Below are 19,660 nucleotides of genomic sequence, written 5' to 3'. Positions count from 1 at the left end.
TTATGAGCCTTGCACTCCCCCCGGCTGAGGCAGTCAGTGGCCAACTGGCTGCTCAGAGCTGGTCACAGCAGCACTCCTGGCAGCACACGGTAGCCCAGCTCCAGGGAGAGCCGTTGTTCACAATCTTAGCTGTAGAGGGCGCAGCTCACTGGCCCATGTGGGAATCGAACCAGTGACCTCGGCTAGGAGCATTGTGCTCCAACCCTCTGAGCCACCGGGCCGGCCCTTTAGCTGTTCATCTTATTCTGTTGTCTTTACATAATGTTTACTTGTACATCTTTGAATATGCCAAACCGTTTTCAGAAAATTTTTTTGCATCATACCATAGAAAGACTCTGAGAAAGAATTTCACCTTCTCCTAACATACTTTTTAATCAGTCCCATGTTATTTTTTCCTCCCTTCCTTCCTTCCTCCCTCCCTTCTTTATTATCCTCAGACAAGTGTGCTCTGTGCAGAACCAGATGGGTTGAATGGATGGTCCTTTTGTTCCCTATTTTTATTCTCAATCCTCTTTCTAAATCTTCAGCTGCAGGGCGGACTGAAGGGCGCATTCCCCGTGTAGTTCCAAGTTCTAGCAGATGTTGGCCTTGTGTACCTGGGCTCGATTGCAGTTGCTTCTTTCTCAAATCGCTTTGCTATTTCTATATTATTACGTATGCAGTGCAATTCCAGCAAAGAGCAGCCACGGTTCTTTTTCTTTTCTCCTCTTTCTTCAGGCAGTGCTTCTCAGAAAGCCTTCTGCCAGCATCTGCTCCCTCTACTTTCTGTCCATTTGCTTTGTGAGCTTTGTCACATCTTTGTGGTCATGAGAAGATAGAGATAGGTAGTGGGACAGTGGATGAGAGGACTGGGCAAACAATTTCCTGCTCAGCCTATCTGCAGCTTCCCAGTGATAGAGAAACACTGCTGTTTTTGGTTGTGAGACAGGTTACTTAGTTTGTTGCTAGGTAGACAGAGGGGGCGGTCCCTGGTGGAATAAACTGAAAAACAACCATATCCTGCAACTCCAGGTCCGGGAATGTCTCCTTCAGTGCAGGACAGAGACATGAGAATATGCCTTAAGGTTAATAAATTATCTCAAATCCCTTTTGGCCTGACAAAGGAGCAGATCTGATAGATAGGAATGGGTTATTTCGTTAATCCCTTCAGGATGGGCAAACAAGACAAACCTGATAGACGAATTCAATTAAAAGGCTCCAGCCCTCTTCCCCATGCAGGCAAGGGAAGGTATAAAAAGTAAGAGCTTTTGCCTCAGTCACTGGGCACCCCCATTCGGGACCCCCTCCCACTCGGCAGCTCTGACCCTTTGCTTTCAATAAACTATACTCTTTTTAAAAAATTTTGCCTCTCCCTGGTCCGTGTTTCCATTCTTCAGTCTCACGAGACACGAACCCGGCCCACACCCAGAAAATGCCGGCAGATCCAACATCAATTGGTAAACCCTCTGTAATCTCTGCATCAGAGGACAAACACTGGTGGGAACCACAGCAAGGATCCTCTTAACTGTGTTCACGTGGCCATCAGCTTGAAATGAGGTTAACATTTCATGGATATGCCAGGAGATAAAAACTGGGGAGTCATCTGCTTCTTCTCCATCTGCTTTTTAATTACTGTCAGTTCATTGAAGACTGGGGGTTTAGGTTGTTTTTCAGCCTTAGTTTTCAGTGAAATTGAGAGGTTTTTGTTTTGTTTTGCTTTTTATCTTTTTCAGCACTTTCACTGATATTTAGTGGTAAGTTGGGAGGGGCAACTGCCCCTCCTCAGAGCAACTCAGAGCTACTGCCGTGTTTCCCCGAAAATAAGACCTAGCCATACCATCAGCTCTAATGCGTCTTTTGGAGCAAATATTAATGTTAAGACCCGGTCTTATTTTAATATAGTATAAGACTGGATATAATATAATATAATATGTGGGTCTTATATTAATTTTTGCTCCAAAAAGATGCATTAGAGCTGATGGTCCAGCGAGGTCTTATTTTAGGGGAAACACGGTAGCTAAGTGTCATTTTGAGGGACTCCTGACCTTACATTTTAAGTGGCGACTTGAACTACCTGAGATTGCCTGTCGAATAGACCAGCTGATTTACATTAAAATGATTAAATTCCGTTGGACAACTCCTTATTTTGAGAAAAACACCTTATAAATTTATTGTTTTACATATTATGAGCTAGTTATTTCACTGCAGCAAAGACATCCCTTTGAGACTGTGTCGTCAGGTGGGAGTCAGGAGTTCCGTATTCTTACCAGCTGGAAATGCGTGGACCAATACTCAGTATGCGCAGAACGCATCCTTCTCATCAGAATGCCCTCAACTCCACAATCCAAGCCCAAAGACACGTGCTCTTGTTTGTTTCAATAGTCCTCATGCCTTAGCTGACATCTCCGTTATAGATGGATATATTGCTCCTCTTTTACTTGATTTTTTTTCTTTCTTGTGTGTCTAGCTTGTGGAGCATAATCTTGAATCATTGCTACAGCTTTCCTTGGTCTATTTTTTTAAATTGGTTTCTGAGTTATTGGTCAATGACAGATTTTGAGGTATTCAAAATAATGAACTCTCTTGAATGCTACCTCAGAGGGGATAGGATTGTCCGCTCTCACTTGTTCAAAGATGTCAACTGTTCTTCTATAAAAAAGGCCATAAACTTGGCATTTTAGCTCCAGTCTCTTGCTACTAGAGATTGAAGGTAATGTTTTAAATTGTGATGTTTACCCTTGGTTTCTTTCTTAACTTCTTTTTATATTAAACTTAGTTAAGGAAACAATAGTGAACTGAATTAAAGATCCTTTGTTTTGTTAATATGCTTTTGATAGCAATTAAAAGCTAGTCTTGTTTTGTTTTCCAGCTTAATCCTGATTATCGAGATGCCCAAAATGAAGGAAAAAATGTGGTAAGTGGAATTGTTTTGTCCCCCCCAAATCCTAAGCATATTGTTTATATTTTATATGAACAAATTGAAAAGTTAATAGAAAATTTCAAGACTAGGGACTCTGAGATTCTCTGAGTAGAGGCTGTGGATTAAAGGTAAAAGGCAAAAGATAATATGGTTTAGATTATATGAAGATATTCAATAATGGGTATTTAGGGAGATTTCGAGCACCTTACAATTTATGATTGAGTGCTAAAAGCAACTAACATCTGGGAGATGTTGTCAGAAGTGAATAGAAATTAGGAAGGAGAAATGGAATTATGGCATGATATTAAAGAAGGACAACAGGACAGTCCTTTTTTATTCAAAATAATCTGGTTTCTACTTATAGGGAAATATTGAAGCATCAAACAGCTAGATAACTGATTTTTCTGATATTCTAAAGTGTGCTACTCAAAAAAAACACCTCAATCTTATTTTAAAGCCAATTTTCATTAAAATATTTATGAATATTCACCCTGCTCATTTCATCATCATTTGTAAAGAATATGATGGCAACATGATTTAATTTAATCAAAATTCAGAAATTTAGTATGATTTGATGTGATGCAGTTAAAACCTGGATGAATGGCTTTTTGTTTTTTCGAAAAAGCAATTTTGCCAGATATTTTGATATAAAATAGACATAGTCTATAATCAATTTTCTGAAGAATTTAGTAGCCCCTTTTGGAATTGGTAGGTATTAGTGCTGCATTATCCAAAATTCCACTCTTTGATAGAGTTGGGATGTTTAATTAAAATGACTGCATCTTTGCCTCGCTGTACAGCTTTTTGTTTGATGAGGATGTTGATGTGGGAGAGGTGAATCAAATCAGAATTTCTGGACCCGAATCAATTCTGTTTGGCTCCTGTCTCCATCTATCAGGTTTACAATAGAAATAAGCTAATGTATCAAGTCATTGGCTCAATGAAAATTTTAATTTGTGTCACAAGTGTTCCTAAGCCTACAATTAGGCTTATTACACCAGTTGAGTCTTTTGTTTGTAATTCAGTGTAATCACCCTGTGTGTCTCTTCTCCCCTTGGTTTTCATAAAGCTGCTCCAGGACTGTTGGGTTCTTGCTTTTCTATGACTTAGGAAAATGCTATCCGTAGCCATGTTTAAAAAGATAAGTACATGAATCATAGCTTCTTTGGTTTTAACTATGAGCTTCTCAATGGCCTCCAGCCAAAGACCACCAGGAACACACCTGTACTTGAACAAGTGGGGTTTATTATTTATGACTCATTGCACACACGCTTGGGGGACCGTAGGGCATCTTAGTAAGAGGGTTGTGAGATAGAATTTACAGGGTTTGGGCTTGTACAAGGTGATTTGGGGGAGGACTTAAGGAAGTGAGGCTTTCCTTTGGGTAGGAATGCTGTCAGGAGGTATTTTAATAAATTTTATTCATAGAGAGGGCAGACTAGAGCCAAGCGAAAGCTGTAATTGCTAAAGAAGCAGCAGTCATTCATATTAGTTAGGGTAGAGGGATATTTAGTCATTTTTGTGGCTAAAGGACTGTTCATATTTTATCGATAATCAGACATTATTATGGAGTGTGCTGTTCTGTCTTCATCCATCCTAGCCATAGAATGGCCTTATCTGATGTTGATGTTTTGTGGAATTGTTCATGTTCAACAAGAGAACACTGTGGCTTAGCCATGGGTGCCAGGCCAGCTCCTAGCAAGATCAAGGCCTAGCTGATAATACCGGGCTAGCTGTTGGATGTCAAAGGCTGCTTTCCTCTTTCTCAAGGTTTATTTTTAGGATATTCTATGTGACTCTTCAGCATGGTATGAGCCAAGAGAGTTGTACTTCTAGCACCACCATTAACTTGTGTTGCCTTGGACAAGTCAGATAGCTTTCCTAAGACTCAGGTTCCTCACCTGTATAGTGGAATAAGACTGTTTGCCCTACATGCCTCACCGGCATGCCATGAGGTTAAAATGTGACCAGACAAATGGAAACTCTTTGAATAAAAGATGTTAGTAGGCTAAAAATGCAAGTTGTTTCTGCTCAAAGGACACCATATCAAAGCTTCAAACTGCAATTGTATTAAATATCTGAGCTCATCTGAGTGGAAAAATACAGAGTATGAAGGTTTATGGAGCAGCATAAACAATATAAATAAATAATAAATTATGAAGTTCACTCTTTGTGTTAATTAAGCTTTTAGTTAGACTCGATTGATTTTTTTCCCCTTTCGATTCTGAAATACAATTTCCTTATTTATCCCTAAAGGTGAGAAAGAATGCTGTTCTGTTTTAGCAATACTTTAATTGCATAGAACACAGGTGGGTCTGCCTTTGCTGTAGACGTTTATGACTAGATGTCATCTGTCATCTCAGAGACACATCCAACTGGAGACATTTGATTTCATTTTTTTCCTCCAAAATCCCTAGTTTGAAAGTAAATAAACTGGAGGATATGGAACAATAAAGCTAACAATATGGCTTCACATTTTATAGACCATTTGCCACCTAGCAATAATTTTGTTTCTGTCTAAAAAAGAAAACAAAGGAGCTGTTAGAGTTGAGCCTGTGGAAGATGAAATCAGTTTCCAAAAACACAATGCTCTCTTCCCTCAGATCTGGGTTCCAGTAACACCGAGTTCACGGTGACGTGCTAATTATTTTCTTTCCTAATTTTCCCTATGTTGTCTGTTTAATATCCAGTTAATATCTTTCCTGTAATTTCGAAACCTTTATCAAAATGTTGCCTTCCATTTTTGAAGTTTCAAAGGTTAATGCATGGCACTGCTGAAATGAGGCAGTGTGTGTCAGAGCTCCCATTAAGACCCAAATTGCTGTATTTATTCTTCAAAAGAGCCTATTATTTCCAATCTTACAAATGTACAGCATCCACAGGGACTCTGTAAACATTGGAATGGTGTCAAGCCCAGCTGGGAACCTGACAGTCATTAGTTTCTTCTCCTTGAAAGGATGCATCTTTTCAAATGGCTCTTTGAAGGGGATTTTTTTTTTTTTGGAATAACACCAGCCATTTTAACATTATCGTATTTATGTGGAATGTGATCTGATTTTTCAAGTAAGTGTCTTTTGTCTGTGCTGGGGTTTCTTGACCTCAGCAATATTGATATATTGAGCCAGATAATTTTTTGTTGTGGGGGGGCTGTCCTTTGTATTGTTTAGCAGCATCCATGGCTCTGCTCACTAGATGCCAGTACTTGTTCCCCTCAGCCACAGTTATGGCAAATATACGTGTTTCTGGAAATGCCCCCTGGGGACCAGACTTTCTCTGCCTGTTGAGAATCATCAGCCTTTGTGTATAAACAGAAATGTTCTAGGAACCATGAAACTTTACTGAAATATACTTGAAATTTTTCTTTTGGGTGGGCGGGTACCAGATTCTGAAAGAAGACCACCAAATTTTCTTGAGTTTTAGTATATAGTCACCCATGGTAAAGGTGATAAGGAGACGGAAGAAAACAAGGGTCATGTTAAGAATCAGTTTGAGAGTAACATATTGTTAAGGAACCACGGCAAGAGAGCTGTTTGCTGCTTTAAATGGCACGATCGATCCTGCCTGTTACATAAAGTCAGCAGTAAAAACCCCCGAGGGTTTGAACAGAAACACAGATGCGTGCACATCCTTATGCTGCCAGTGGCCTCTCACAGGTCTGAATCAGCCCTGAAAATGCATACATTGTTTCTTACAGAATGTCTCTGGCTCCTAACAACAGAACTGCAACGTGATGTCTCTGCTAAAAATTCGATGACTCACAAATGAGTCAACAGAGAAGGTGTTGGAGGAGGCTAACTGCTGTGCTGCCACCGGCCGGCCCCAGGACAGGCAGAAGCCAGGCCAGCCGTTAGTGAACTCGGCTGGCTTCTCATAAGGGATTTTCGACTTGTATAACCTGAGAGGCTATGTGCCTTTCCTTCCAAGTGCAAATGCTAGTTTTATAAGAGCCCAGCAGAGTAGGTTAACGTTCTGAAACCCTTCATTCCCTAAATTGAGAGTGTTTTGGAGAGCTGGCTGATTAGTTAAATTTAACACCTGTCTAAGCTCTGGTGTACCTTAATGTATTTTCATGATGCAAGAGAGAGGGCATTGTGCTTCTGTCGTTCTGTGCAGGGAATTAGTGTTTTTTGTGTCTTTTTTCTTACTGGAAAAAAAATGTGGGTTTATAAACAAAAGCCACAAGCACAGAATTTTGAACAGAACTGTATTCATGTTATGGAAATATAATATTGATTTTCTTGTATGTTGAAGCTTGATCATGCATTTACAAATTGTATACTTGTAACACATTATTCATATTTCATTATTTTAAGATGTTGAGGGGCTGGCTTGAAGTTGACTGTGAAAACTACAAAGGAGAGTTTGTTAAACAAATTAACAGAAGACAAGAGATTAAAAGCAGCATGCTTAAGAATAGAGCACTCTTAAAAACCTTCTAAACATGTTAGAAGCTCTTATTCACATATAAACAATTATTAGGATATTTATAAATGGAACTATCTAGTCATTAAAGCTTCCCCCCTTTGCCCCCCCCGCCAGGACCTAAGTAAATTATTTAGGAATAAAATAGTACATTCCACGTATCCTATGTAATTAACATTAAATCCCAGGTCTTACATTGTATGAGTAATTCAGAGTGACCTCTTTTAGTTAGACCTAATAAATGGGCTTTTTCTATGTTTGGAAATGATTTTTATTGTTCACTGTAAGAGTGTCAAAATAGTGTCAACTCTTGTTGAGACCCCACAGGGAGACATTACCAAGGGGGGATGGGGTAGGAGGGCAATCTTGAGGAGTTTGGATCTGCTCTCTTTTTATAAGTCTAGAAAATTTATTTTATTAGCATTTCAAAATAGGAGTGCGTACAGCAGGATTGAGTCTTGCTAAATGCACTCACAAATGACTGATGTATAAACCACAATGTCAATTTTCAGTTACTAAGTACATCTAAGTTGTTGAGTCAGTTAGTGCACTTTCCTTCCAGGGAAATCTGTGTCAAAAGATAAATTATAATTAGAAGATTGGGGTTCACTCTTGGTGGTGTACATTCTATGCATGATGATCTTAAGTACAATGCCGTGTACCCACCATCACAGTATCATGCAGAAGAGGCTCACTGCCCTCTGTGTTCTGCCTTGTAGTCTTCTATTCACCCTAATCCCTGGCAGCCATTGATCTTTTCACTGTCTCCGTACGTTTGCCTTTTCCAGGATGTCCTACAGTTGGAATCATACAGTAGGGTTTTAGATTGACTGCTTTTACTTAGCACTGTGCATTTGAGGTTCTGCCATGTCTTTTCATGGCTTGATAGCGCATTTCTTTTCAGTAATGAGTACTATGCCATTGTCTGGATGTCCCACAGTTTGTCCATTTACCCACTGAAAGACATCTTGATTTGCTTCCAAGTTTTGGCAGTTATAAATAAAGAAAGCTGCTGTAGATATCTCTGTGTGTAAGTTTTTGTGTGGACGTAACTTTACAACTCATTGGGGTAAATGTCAAGGAATGTGATTGCTAGATCACATGGTCCAGTGTATGCTTCATTTTGTGCAAAACCATCAAACTATATTCCAAAGCAGCTGCACCCTTTTGCATTCCCACCAGCAGTGAATATTGCTCCACATCCTCACCAGCATTTGATGTCAGTGTTTTGGATTTTGGCCATTCTAGTAGGTGTGTATAGTATCTCATTGTAGTGAGTAATGTCTCGTTATAGAACTTGCAGCTCCCGAATGACATATGCTGTTGAGCATCTTTTCCTTTCGCAGTACCATACTCATTTTCCTTTCCTTCTCCTTCCTGTTTCTACCTTCCCATTCCAACGATTTCTCTTTTCCTTAGGACCTTTCATATGTTTATTTTCCATCTATATATCTACCTTGGTGAAGTGTCTGTTCAAGTCTTTTGCCCAGTTTTTAATTGGATTATTGTTTTCTTATTGTTGAATTTTGAGAGTTTTTTTGTATATTTGGACAAAGAAATCCTTTATCAGCTGTGTCTTTTGCAAGTATTCTAGTCTGTGTCTTGTCTTGTCATTCTCTTGACAGTGTCTCTCACAGAGCAGAAGAAGCTGCTTTTCCTGAGAAACAGTTTATTAATTATTTTTTTCACAGATGGTACCTCTGATATTGTATTTTTCTTGTATACTCCTGTTTTCCTTTTGCTGTACCATACTCATTTTCTTTCCCTTCTCCTTCCCGTTTCTACCTTCCCATTCCAACGATTTCTCTTTTCCTTAGGACCTTTCTCCTAACCCATTGTGAGAGTTGAAATGCAGGAGGTAAACAAAACTGTACAAAGGCTGTCTAAATTTCAATAAGGAATGATTAAAAACCAAAATGATTTCAAGACCCAAAGGAATAAATTCCAAGTAATAGATTTTCACTTCACTAGCTGCTGCCAATGGGTTACTTGGGAAGAAGTCTTTTTAGCTCACAGATGCTCTCTAAACACTATTCCCAAACTTGAGGTTCCATGATCCTCAGCTGTTATGTTACCTAGGCAACCATCTCCCCCATCTCATTTGTCTGACCAGACTATTCTTATTGGGTTAGTTAAAGATATTTCGATTTTCTTTTTTCAAGATGTGAGAGTGTTTTTGCTCCTCATAGATTTTTGTCTTCGATTCACAGACTTCCATGCCTACAGTGTGAAATGGGTCTCTTGATCCATGAGAATTTTTTCACTTAAGGATGGTTCTTAGCCATGAGTTCATGGCTACCCTTTGGGGAGTGACTCATTCTGTGTTTAAGGCCTCTGGCTTTGGTTAACTTAGATTGAGGCTTGACTAGTTGAGTTTGGAGCATTCACTACCACCATCTACTGCTCCCCTCCTTCTTCCTCTCCACCCCCCTCCTTCCCTTTTTGCTCCCTTCTCCCCACTTCTTCTCCCTCCTTCCCCTTTCCTTTCTCTTCCCTCCCCTTCTTTCTCCTCTTCTCTTTCTCCATTCCCTTTCTTCTTCCCTTCCCTCAGTCTTCCTCTCCTATATATACTGCACTCATCTCTTTGTTGAAAGGAAATGATAATACTCATCTTTTTCTCACTCAAATTTTTGTTGTAAGATTAGTGAGAATGACCAAGGGAGTGATGTTGGTATGTGGGAAGCTTTGTGTAAATTCAGAAGTATAGTTTTCTTACTGTTTCTGCATTTCCTTCTCTCCTATATTCCTACGCTCCTTTATAACGTATAGTAAGTGAAGTATGACTTTTTCTGATCAGTAAACATAGTTCATAATTATTGATTAGAAATAATTTTTATGGGGATCAAACCCCCCGGGGAGAGTTTGCCAGACCCCTGCCTTCATTTTTGTCACTGCAGGAGACATATAAGTCAAAGCTGACGAGCGAGCAGGTGCTGGGCTCTGTGGGATCCTGCTCCTGCTGAGGAACCTGGCAGTTCCTCTGCCGAGTCACAGTTCAGAGGTGCTACCAATTTGTACAGCATTTACAGAAGACACCAGAATGAAATTGCAGGGGTTTCTGATGCAAGGAACATGATATTCACAATCTCGGAGTGGAACTTCAAGTGAATATTTTGGAATGACCAGGTGTAATGTTTCATTGTCATAGCAGCCGTTACGTAAATGCTTGCTGTTGGATATGGACCACTTTCATTTTCCTTCTGAGCATCCCTTCCCTCCCCTGCTTTCATTCAACTTCCTGTGATGGTATAATGACCCTCACTTTCTCTCTCACTTTAAAATTCATTTGTTTTCATAAGTATGTATAAGTAACTATATTTATGTACGTAATTACCAAGCATACACTACATTTGCTGCGTCATACTTTGGTCTCTTGTGCATCACATTCTTCCACGGGGGATTGAGACTTGGGGGAAGTTCAAGTAAAAATACCAAATCATCAGTCTTGTATGGTTGCCTGCTTAATATGGTAGGAGTGTACTAGAAATATTGACTGAGTTTCCCACCATCATGAAGGCTTCTATTTTTGTGAAGATCTCACTTTATTTCACTTAATATGCCATTATATGGTGTTCTTGGATCTAATGGGACAACAAGCTGATGAACTGAATGAGAATGTTGCTGGCGATTCCCCTTCTTTCCAGGTTAATGTCCCAATTATGTTTTGGGAATTAGGCAGAAACTCTGAAACTGCCATGTTTACTCTTTAATTTATGAAATCTAGATGACTCAACCCACTGTTTTTCCTTTGTGTTTGTTTTAAATGTGGAATGGTCAAAATTACTACTGTGTAAATAGGTTTAATATAAGGGAAGGGAACTACTGTGACTGTTAGTGCCTTGATAACTTGCCCAGATCCAGCCACCCCTCCAGGAGTGTGTGACTTATCACTGTTGATAATAATTACTTCAAAGGCTGTCAGGCCTGACCTGCTCTTTTTGGATGATGTGAAATAGACATCTCTATAATCCAGTGAAGAAATCGGATTATAATGTGCAAATTTAAACCTTATTTCCCAATTAATTGGAGAGTTTAGTAAGAAACCTGATAAAAGTAAATAACCTTGTACCTCCTCAACAGAGAGATGGAGATCTTCCAACTTCAAAGAAGAAACGCCAGGTAGGGGAGAAGATCATGTACACCTTGGTCTCAGTTCCACATGGGAATGACATTGCGTCCCTTTTTGAACTGGATGCCACAACCCTTCAGAGAGCTGACTGCCTGGTTCCCAGGTAAGAAAAAAAATTATGGTTAAACAATAATGTTTCTTAGAATAATTTTACTGGTAGGTAAGGAATTAAAATCATAATGTTAATATAATTTTTTGTGATATCAGTGCAGCAAGCATAAGTGAAGAACAAGTATATAAAAAATCATGCCGCTTTTGTAAGTTAACATACTTTGTTTTAGTCTCATAAACAATTACAATGTACAGGACCAAAGAAATCCTGAAAAATTCATAAGAATCATCTATTGTTATTACTTCTATGGCTTTTGGTTACTAAAATAAAAAATAATTTAGAAGCTTTCTATTAATGCTAATATCACTTATTTTTATCATGCCAGGTTCCAGATTTCTTTCTCTCTCCCTCTTTCCGTCTCCCTCTCTCCCTCCCTTCTTTCCTTCTCTTTCTTTCTCTCTTTCATTCATTCATTGGTTTATTTATTTAGTCATTCAGTCAATAAATCTTTATTGACCAGACATTGCCCTTAACATTGGGAAGACAACAGTGAATAAACTGGTTATATACCTAAATTCAAGTGGGGGAGAGAGGCAATAGACAAAATACAAGGTCAGGTAATGAAAATGCTTTGAAAAATAATTGCAGAGTATGGAGAGAGTTCTATTAGGTATGAGTATTCAGAAATGGCTTTCTGATTTGGAATATTTGAGAAAAGATCTGAATGATTTGAGAGATCAAGTCCTCTCCATTAGAAGTATGTCAAACAGCAGGAACATGAAATGGAAACGTCTTGAATTTACCATGTGTGTTTAAGGACCAGCTTGGAGACTAGTTGGACTTAAGTGAGCGAGAGGGAGGGGGAGGATTGATAACGAGGTAGCCAGAACTTAATGTAAGAGAATGTCTTATGTTCTTTTGCTTGAATTTGATTACTTTAAGCTCTTTTGCCTACAATTGTCTACTTTCTAACGACAGCACTACAATGCACTCTCTAGATGCACAGAAGAGTCTTGCCCATGTTATGGGGTCTAGTGGGATGGTTCTAAATTGTCCTTGAAAGAGCATTATTGTCCTTGGCCTTGGGCAGATGGCAATGGGTAGGCTGAACGTACCTACACAAAAGGCAGACATTGTTGTGTAGGTTACTTTCAGGGAGGGTAAAAAGTTGCTGTGCTAACACTGCTGAGAAAGACTGTTCCTTGACCTTCCCAGGATGTTTCATGGTTATTCTCACTCATGAGAAATATTACTGAATCTTGGCTTTATATGAGCTATCTCTTACTCTTCCCTGTTCCACCAATTTAAGTCTGTAAAGAGATCCCTTCTGAAGGTTTTACCTGATCCAGATTTCTGGCCTTTTTTCCTGAGTATTGGGATCCTAATCAATCCTTAGCATAATTTTGATCATTTTAGGTTTTAACTCAGCAAAAATGAAGTCCTTCTTGAACTCTAACTAAAGAAGGTTTGCTTAAGGAAATAAAAAGGATGTCACTATAAAGTGCATTGGCCCATGACAAGTTCGTGAACCTTGCTTTACATAGAATGTTAATCTATTACTATTCAGAACTGTTGAAGCCCTTCTCAGCGTAGAACAGTTTTGTATTAACATAGATTCATTTGTCATTAATTGTATTAAAGCTAATGTTAATTGACACTTAATAATAACTACTGTTACGATATAAGTCTTGAACATTTTCTACCGTGTTTCCCAGAAAGTAAGACCTAGCCAGACCATCAGCTCTCATGCATCTTTTGGAGCAAAAATTAATATAAGACCCAGTCTTATTTTACTATAAGATCCTGTCTTACATAATATAATATTAGACCATGTCTTATGTTAATTTTTGCTCCAAAAAATGTATTGAGCTGATGGTCCGGCTAGGTCTTATTTTTGGGAAAACACGGTAAGTGCTAAGCCCTCTGTCAAGTTATATATATATATATATATATATATATATATATATATATATATATATATATATATATATATGTATTTATTTACTTATTTTAGTTCTAGCAGCAACTCTTACAAATCAGGAGCTAGAGGCTTAGGTAGAGCAGTGCTTTTCAAGTTGACTCTAAATTGTAATTACCTGGATAGAACTGAGATCTCTCTATGCTCTGGTCGCACCAAGAGCAGTGAAATCAGAGTGTTGGGGGTGGGATGCAGGCTTTACTTTTTAAAATCATCATCTGGATATTTGATCCCGGAGTGTGCGAATTCAAAGCCTCTGCTCTTAACCACTATGCTACCATGCCTTCATATTTTAGATTTTCAGATTATATCAAGATTTTAATAGCAACATATTTATGTGGCATAGGTCTGAAAGTTATTGATTTCCAAAATTCTTGCAAATTTCAAGTTATTATATTCAAGTATAATCTCTTTAGTTTGGAACCCAGCAACCTAGGTCAACTCAATAAGCATATATTGAACAAGTATGAGTAAGATTAGGGGAAATGTCCACAGGGCTAAATAAGCTGTGGCCCCACTTTTCAGATGCTTTCAATATCATGGGGAAGACAACTGAATCCAAATTAACATCTCCTGTGTAATTCAATGCAGGAAATGATAAGTGGTAAAACAGACGTATTTCAGAATTTGTGATTATTTGGGCAAGGATCGGTCGGATCTTTGCTATTTTATGTTTTTGAAATTCAGTCTCTATTTTGTCTACTTTTATGAATGAACAGAACCATGGTGTTGAATGAAACTCTTTCCCTGAGGCCCTTGGTGTTTCATTTGATTTTCTTTTATTGGACTTAATGTTTTTTGCCTCATGTTGTATGGCTTCTTTATATCTTACCTTTCCCACTGAATCCTTATCCACTTGAAAGCAGAGAACTTACCACAATGCTTTTCTTCTAATAGACAACCATTATTTGTTAAAGAAATGATAATGAAAGATTCACTAAAAATTGTAATATTTGAATTGGATGACATTGTAGCTGTTCTCAGGCACTGCCATAGTTCATACACAGTTGATTCTTATCATTCCTGGAACACTGCATTAACAACTACTGAGCCGTTGCTCCTAGGAAATACGGGGTTAGGTTCATGCGACCCTCTAGTCCAGGGGTGTCCAAACTTTTTTCAATGTTTTTTACCAAGGGCCATATGCGGTAAAATACACAAACAGCCGGGCCTCTCACTCGAGGTGAAGTACGTATTGCCTCACCTGGTTTATTTAAGTAAACTAAATATACTTTTGGAATTTGCTGCGGGCCAATTAACAATGGATCATGGGCCGCAGTTGGCCCGCGGGCCGCAGTTTGCACACCTCTGCTCTAGTCACAATATTTTTGACAATCAATATGTAAACTTGTGTTGTATGTATTTCTGTCTAAAGACACCTGATTTAATATATATTGTTGATCCATTAATATTGACTTCACGTTCATCAGCACTATCGTCATGTCTGAATGAAGCTTATCTAACACGAGTGTTTTCTCCGTAAGGTACACCACAGCTTTGCTCTTAGGACTAGTAGACAGCACTTCAGCACTATGCTTAGGGACTCTTCTCTTTTTTTTTTAAGTTTATTAGGGTGACAATTGTTAATAAAATTACATGGGTTTCAGGTGTACAATTCTGCAATACATCATCTATATATCACATTGTGTGTTCACCATCCCGAGTCAGTTCTCCTTCCATAACCATATATTTGATCCCCTTTACCCTCATCTTTAAATAAACACACCAACAAAAAGCATAGAAATGTGAAAAACATGGCACTCAATAGATCATGAAAAGGACACATGTTTATGGTATGAGAACAAAAACAAGAAGGCAAAGCATTGCCTTGTTCAGCTTGACTGGTGTGTGTGTGTGTGTGTGTGTGTGTGTATAGATGGAGGGGTCTCAGATTTTTTCCGCTCTGCACATGTTCAAGGATGGCTGCGAAAGAGCCCTGAATATTGATTTGTGGGTTCCAAATTTTAGTGAGTAGATAAATTCCCAAGTGCAGAATCCATGAATAATGGGATCAACTGTGTATAATTTTACATGCAGATGTTAAACTACAAAAAGAACTACTATCATACAGCAGTTTTAACTGAGTTGGTTACTTGATCAGTGCTTCTCACTTTAGCATGTATCAAAATTGCCTGGAGAGCCTGTTAAAATACTCATTGTTGGGCCCCACCTGACGAGTTTCTGAATTAGCGGACTGGGATACAGCCTCAGAATCTGCATTTCTAAGAAGTTCTCAGGTGATGCTGATGCTGCTGATCCAGGGACCACACTTTGAGAACCACTGGTGTAGGTAATAATACTGCCTACTTAGTCTGTAGTTCAGAAATTTTCCTTCAACCAGACTGATCTACACTTGAATCAATTACTAGTATAAAATATATTTATATTCCTATCACAATGAATCTTTTAAGTATGTTAATATGTAAGTATCTTAATTTTGTATAATTTTTAATGTTATTTTGCTTTCAGGAACTCGTATGTTCGGTTAAGACATTTATGTACCAACACATGGGTAACCAGTACTAGCATCCCCATAGACACAGATGAAGAGAGGCCTGTTATGTTGAAGGTAAATGTATCTGAAAATGGTTTAATTTTCAGCCAAATGTTGTGTGAATAGGATTAAGGGACGATTGACGTGTTCCTTACAACCCGTCTTCACCAATATTAGGGATTATTGCCATTCATTTAATCAAATTCTCATGTCTTCCAGTTGCTTAGGTAGCTTGGCTGCAGCAGAGCTGTCATTCAGGACAATGCAGCACAGCTGTGAAACGAGTGGGAGGAGCGTGTTAGAAAGGGGAGATGATTCCAGGAGTTCATTTTCTCTCCTCTGTTGAAACAGAAACAGAGGGCAAGTGTGAAAGGGACCCATTTCCAGTCGGGCTTTGGGCTTTGGGGACAAGGGAGTAAGTGGGTACAGACCGTCTGTGTTCCTCTTGCTCCTAGCAGATGACGCAGGTGTGAATTTCTGTGTTTAGATTATCTACTCCTGTTTTGATTTTTAAAACCGTACTGAGATATTGTTAATCCTTGAAAAATATTGCAGTTATTGAAAAAATAAACAAAAAACTAATCTTAATGGAAAACACACATTGCAGATTGGAACTTGCCAAACAAAAGAAGATAAAGAAGCATTTGCCATTGTGTCCGTCCCGCTGTCTGAGGTCCGAGATTTAGATTTTGCCAATGATGCAAATAAAGTGCTGGCGACCACAGTTAAAAAACTGGAAAATGGCACAATAACTCAGAATGAAAGGAGGTGAGTAACTTTTTTAAATGGCTCTTAAATCAACAGGAGTCAATTATCAACACTTGCAGTTAACCTCAAAGGAATGAATGACTTGAAGGGAATATCTAGAATGTTCTCGATAGCAGCACACCTGCTTCCAATGAGCAGATCATCATGAGCGAATGAAAAGAGTGACATTGAAATCTGGGGGAATGTTTGCTTTTTTCCATTTTAGTTTGGCTTGAAAACAGTTGTTTTTAGTTATTGTCATGCAGGGCGGCAGGCGGGGGTCTCAACTCCCGCTCCCCACATAAGAACACAGGACATGGTGAGGCCAAAAAGGAACACCCACGGAGCCATAGATAGGGGAGTTATACCACTATTGTCTCGCTGGCGGCTGGGTTGGAGACACAGGAAGCAAGAGCCACACGATCCGCTATCCATTTGTCTCTGCCAAACAACCTCACTTGCTAGCTGCAATCTGCCGTGCTAACTGCAATCTGTACTTGCTAGCTCAGCCACCATCTTCTTGCTAGCCCCCATTTGCTGCTAGCATAGCCACAGCAATTATTTTAGTGGCCAATGGCTCATTGGTTACAGCTGACGGCCAACTAGCCACAGCTGATGGCCATCCAATCACAGTTGATGTTCATTTACTACCTGAGCCAGCACCTTTCCACGTGAGGCCAAGAGCCTGGAAACTGCACTCCTGGCTCTGTCCCCACAGTGACTTTCTGACTTTTCCAAAATTGAAATGTTTCATAAGAGATTCACAATACCTTTTGCGGCACTTGATTTGATATTTTGGATTTCTAAAGGTCCTAAAAGAAGTTGTATGTTTTGTTGTTGTTGTTGTTCTTACTTATTTAGCATACATTTCTCTGCTCAGGTACCACAAAACAAACCAACATGTTATACCAGAAAACAATCTGCAAAGTGTAGCTCTCTGCCCTTACTACTCCCTCAGAGAAACTGGATCCTTGTCTCTTCAATGCTGGTTTTGGAAAATAGTGAGAAAGAGAATATCTATCAATTATTTTATCTTTCCTTTGTGTTGGGACAGTTAGGCACTGGAAATGCGTTTTATCTAATGCTTCAAACATCCCTGACATGGACGTTATTTCCATTTTACATAAAGGAAAACTGACACGTTACGCAAACTGGGTAAGCTCACAGTTAGTAGGGAATTCAGTCATGCGTTTTTTTTAGGTACATATGTCTCCAGTACACCAAAGCACAAGCATTCGCTGTATTTCCTCTCTTCATGCTCTGCTACATACCTTTACATTTGAACAAGCAAAGGCTATTTACCAACTTGCCAAGCGGTCATACGTTGGAACTCGCGTACACAGCTGGTGAGATGATATCTGGCGTAAGCACTTTGGACAATAGTTTGACAGTTCCTAGCAAAGTTAGAGGGGCAGTCACTTCTCATATAAGCGAAATCATGCACCATCTGTCCTTCCATGACTCGCTTATGTCATTTAGCATAATGTTCTTCCGTTTTACACATGGTCACGTGTGACAGGATTTCCTTTTTAAAAGATGAATAATTTTCCACTGTATGTATATGTATCTGTAGCTTTTTCTTCACCCATTCATACACTGAGGGACGTTTAGGTTGTTTCCATCTCTTGGCTCTTGTTAATAATGCTGCAAAATCGTCCAGCTCATAGAAACAGAGAGTAGAATGGTGGTTGCCAGGGGCTAGGGGTGGGGAGGGGAAAATGACGAGTTTCTATTCAACAGGTGTAAGGTTTCATTTACCCAAGATGAATATGTTTTAGATCTTCCGTATAACAGTGAGCTAACAATACTGTATTGTTAACATTGAGTTAACAATACTGTACTGTACACTTAAAAATTTGCGAAGGTAGAGCTCATAAGAATTTTTAACACACGCACACACGCGCGCATGCAAGTATTCTATGACTCACCAATTCCACTCCTAGGCTGCACGTTCTTGAACATCTGTCCCAAAGAAGCTCCTACACATGGGCACCAGGACACATATTTAAGAATGTTCAGCCTTGTTCTAAATAACCTCAAACTGAAAACCATCCAACTGTCCATCACCGGTTGAATAAGTGAGTACCATTTTGGTATATTCGTACAGTGGAATACAGTATAGCGATGAAAATAAATGAACTACATCTGTGTACAAAAACATAGACAAATCTAACAAACTTTAGATTGAGTGAGAATTAGACACAAATACATTCACTGTAATATTATTTGTAAAGTTCAAAAACAAGCAGGACTAAACACTTTATTTGGGGTAGTTAAGAAATTAGCAGAGCTATAAAGAAAGGTAAGAAAATACTTGTCACAAAAATCAGGTATTCTCCTAAGAGGGGAGGGATTTGAGGAGGCTCTTGCAATGTTTCTTTCTTGTTCTAGGTAGTGGTTTATGGGGTTCACATTTGTAAATGATCCATACCTAAACATGTATGTTTTATGAACTTTTAGAAATATATCTTACAATGCAAAGGAAAAAAAATCCAACTCGCTTCTTTCCATCCCTATCAATAGAAAAACATCATAAATATTGCAAACAAATGGAATACGTGTTTCTTAGCTGCCTCTGTTCTTACCCCGCCCCCCATCCCCGCCAGCAAACTTGCATTTCAAAACAACTATTGTGTATTCAATCATACCTTCACCCCTGTTTGGGGAAATAAATAAAGGCCAGAAGCTGACACAACTGTTCCACTCTTCTACCGATAATCAAATATCAGATCTAAATTATGACAAGTAATGGAATTTGATGTGCATAGCACTTTTCATTTGCCTGTGTTTTGCTATTAATGCTTCCTTTTGATGAATCCGTTTCTTTATTTCTGTCACTCTCACATATACACAGAAATTTACTCAGCTTCACAGAAAAAGTCTTTTGGTAAGCATTACGGTGCTTCTTGTAGAAATAAACAAGTAGAGGATTAATAGGA

The 19,660-nt window shown here is 38.9% G+C and overlaps 1 protein-coding gene across 2 annotated transcripts in view; it reads left to right on the top strand.

The window, feature by feature from the left end:
- ITPR2 (inositol 1,4,5-trisphosphate receptor type 2) overlaps positions 1-19,660 on the top strand; it is a 435,712-nt gene that overhangs the window by 110,321 nt on the left and 305,731 nt on the right. For both annotated transcript variants that reach the window (XM_033117018.1, XM_033117019.1), the window contains exons 10-13: positions 2,849-2,893; positions 11,402-11,553; positions 15,950-16,049; positions 16,582-16,742. In XM_033117018.1, the coding sequence (XP_032972909.1) occupies positions 2,849-2,893; positions 11,402-11,553; positions 15,950-16,049; positions 16,582-16,742 (458 nt within the window). The remainder of the gene's footprint in view (positions 1-2,848; positions 2,894-11,401; positions 11,554-15,949; positions 16,050-16,581; positions 16,743-19,660) is intronic.

The sequence above is a fragment of the Rhinolophus ferrumequinum genome, chromosome 10, assembly GCF_004115265.2.
Source record: "Rhinolophus ferrumequinum isolate MPI-CBG mRhiFer1 chromosome 10, mRhiFer1_v1.p, whole genome shotgun sequence".
Taxonomy (NCBI): Eukaryota; Metazoa; Chordata; class Mammalia; order Chiroptera; family Rhinolophidae; genus Rhinolophus; species Rhinolophus ferrumequinum.
This window is presented reverse-complemented; position numbering and strand designations above follow the sequence as displayed.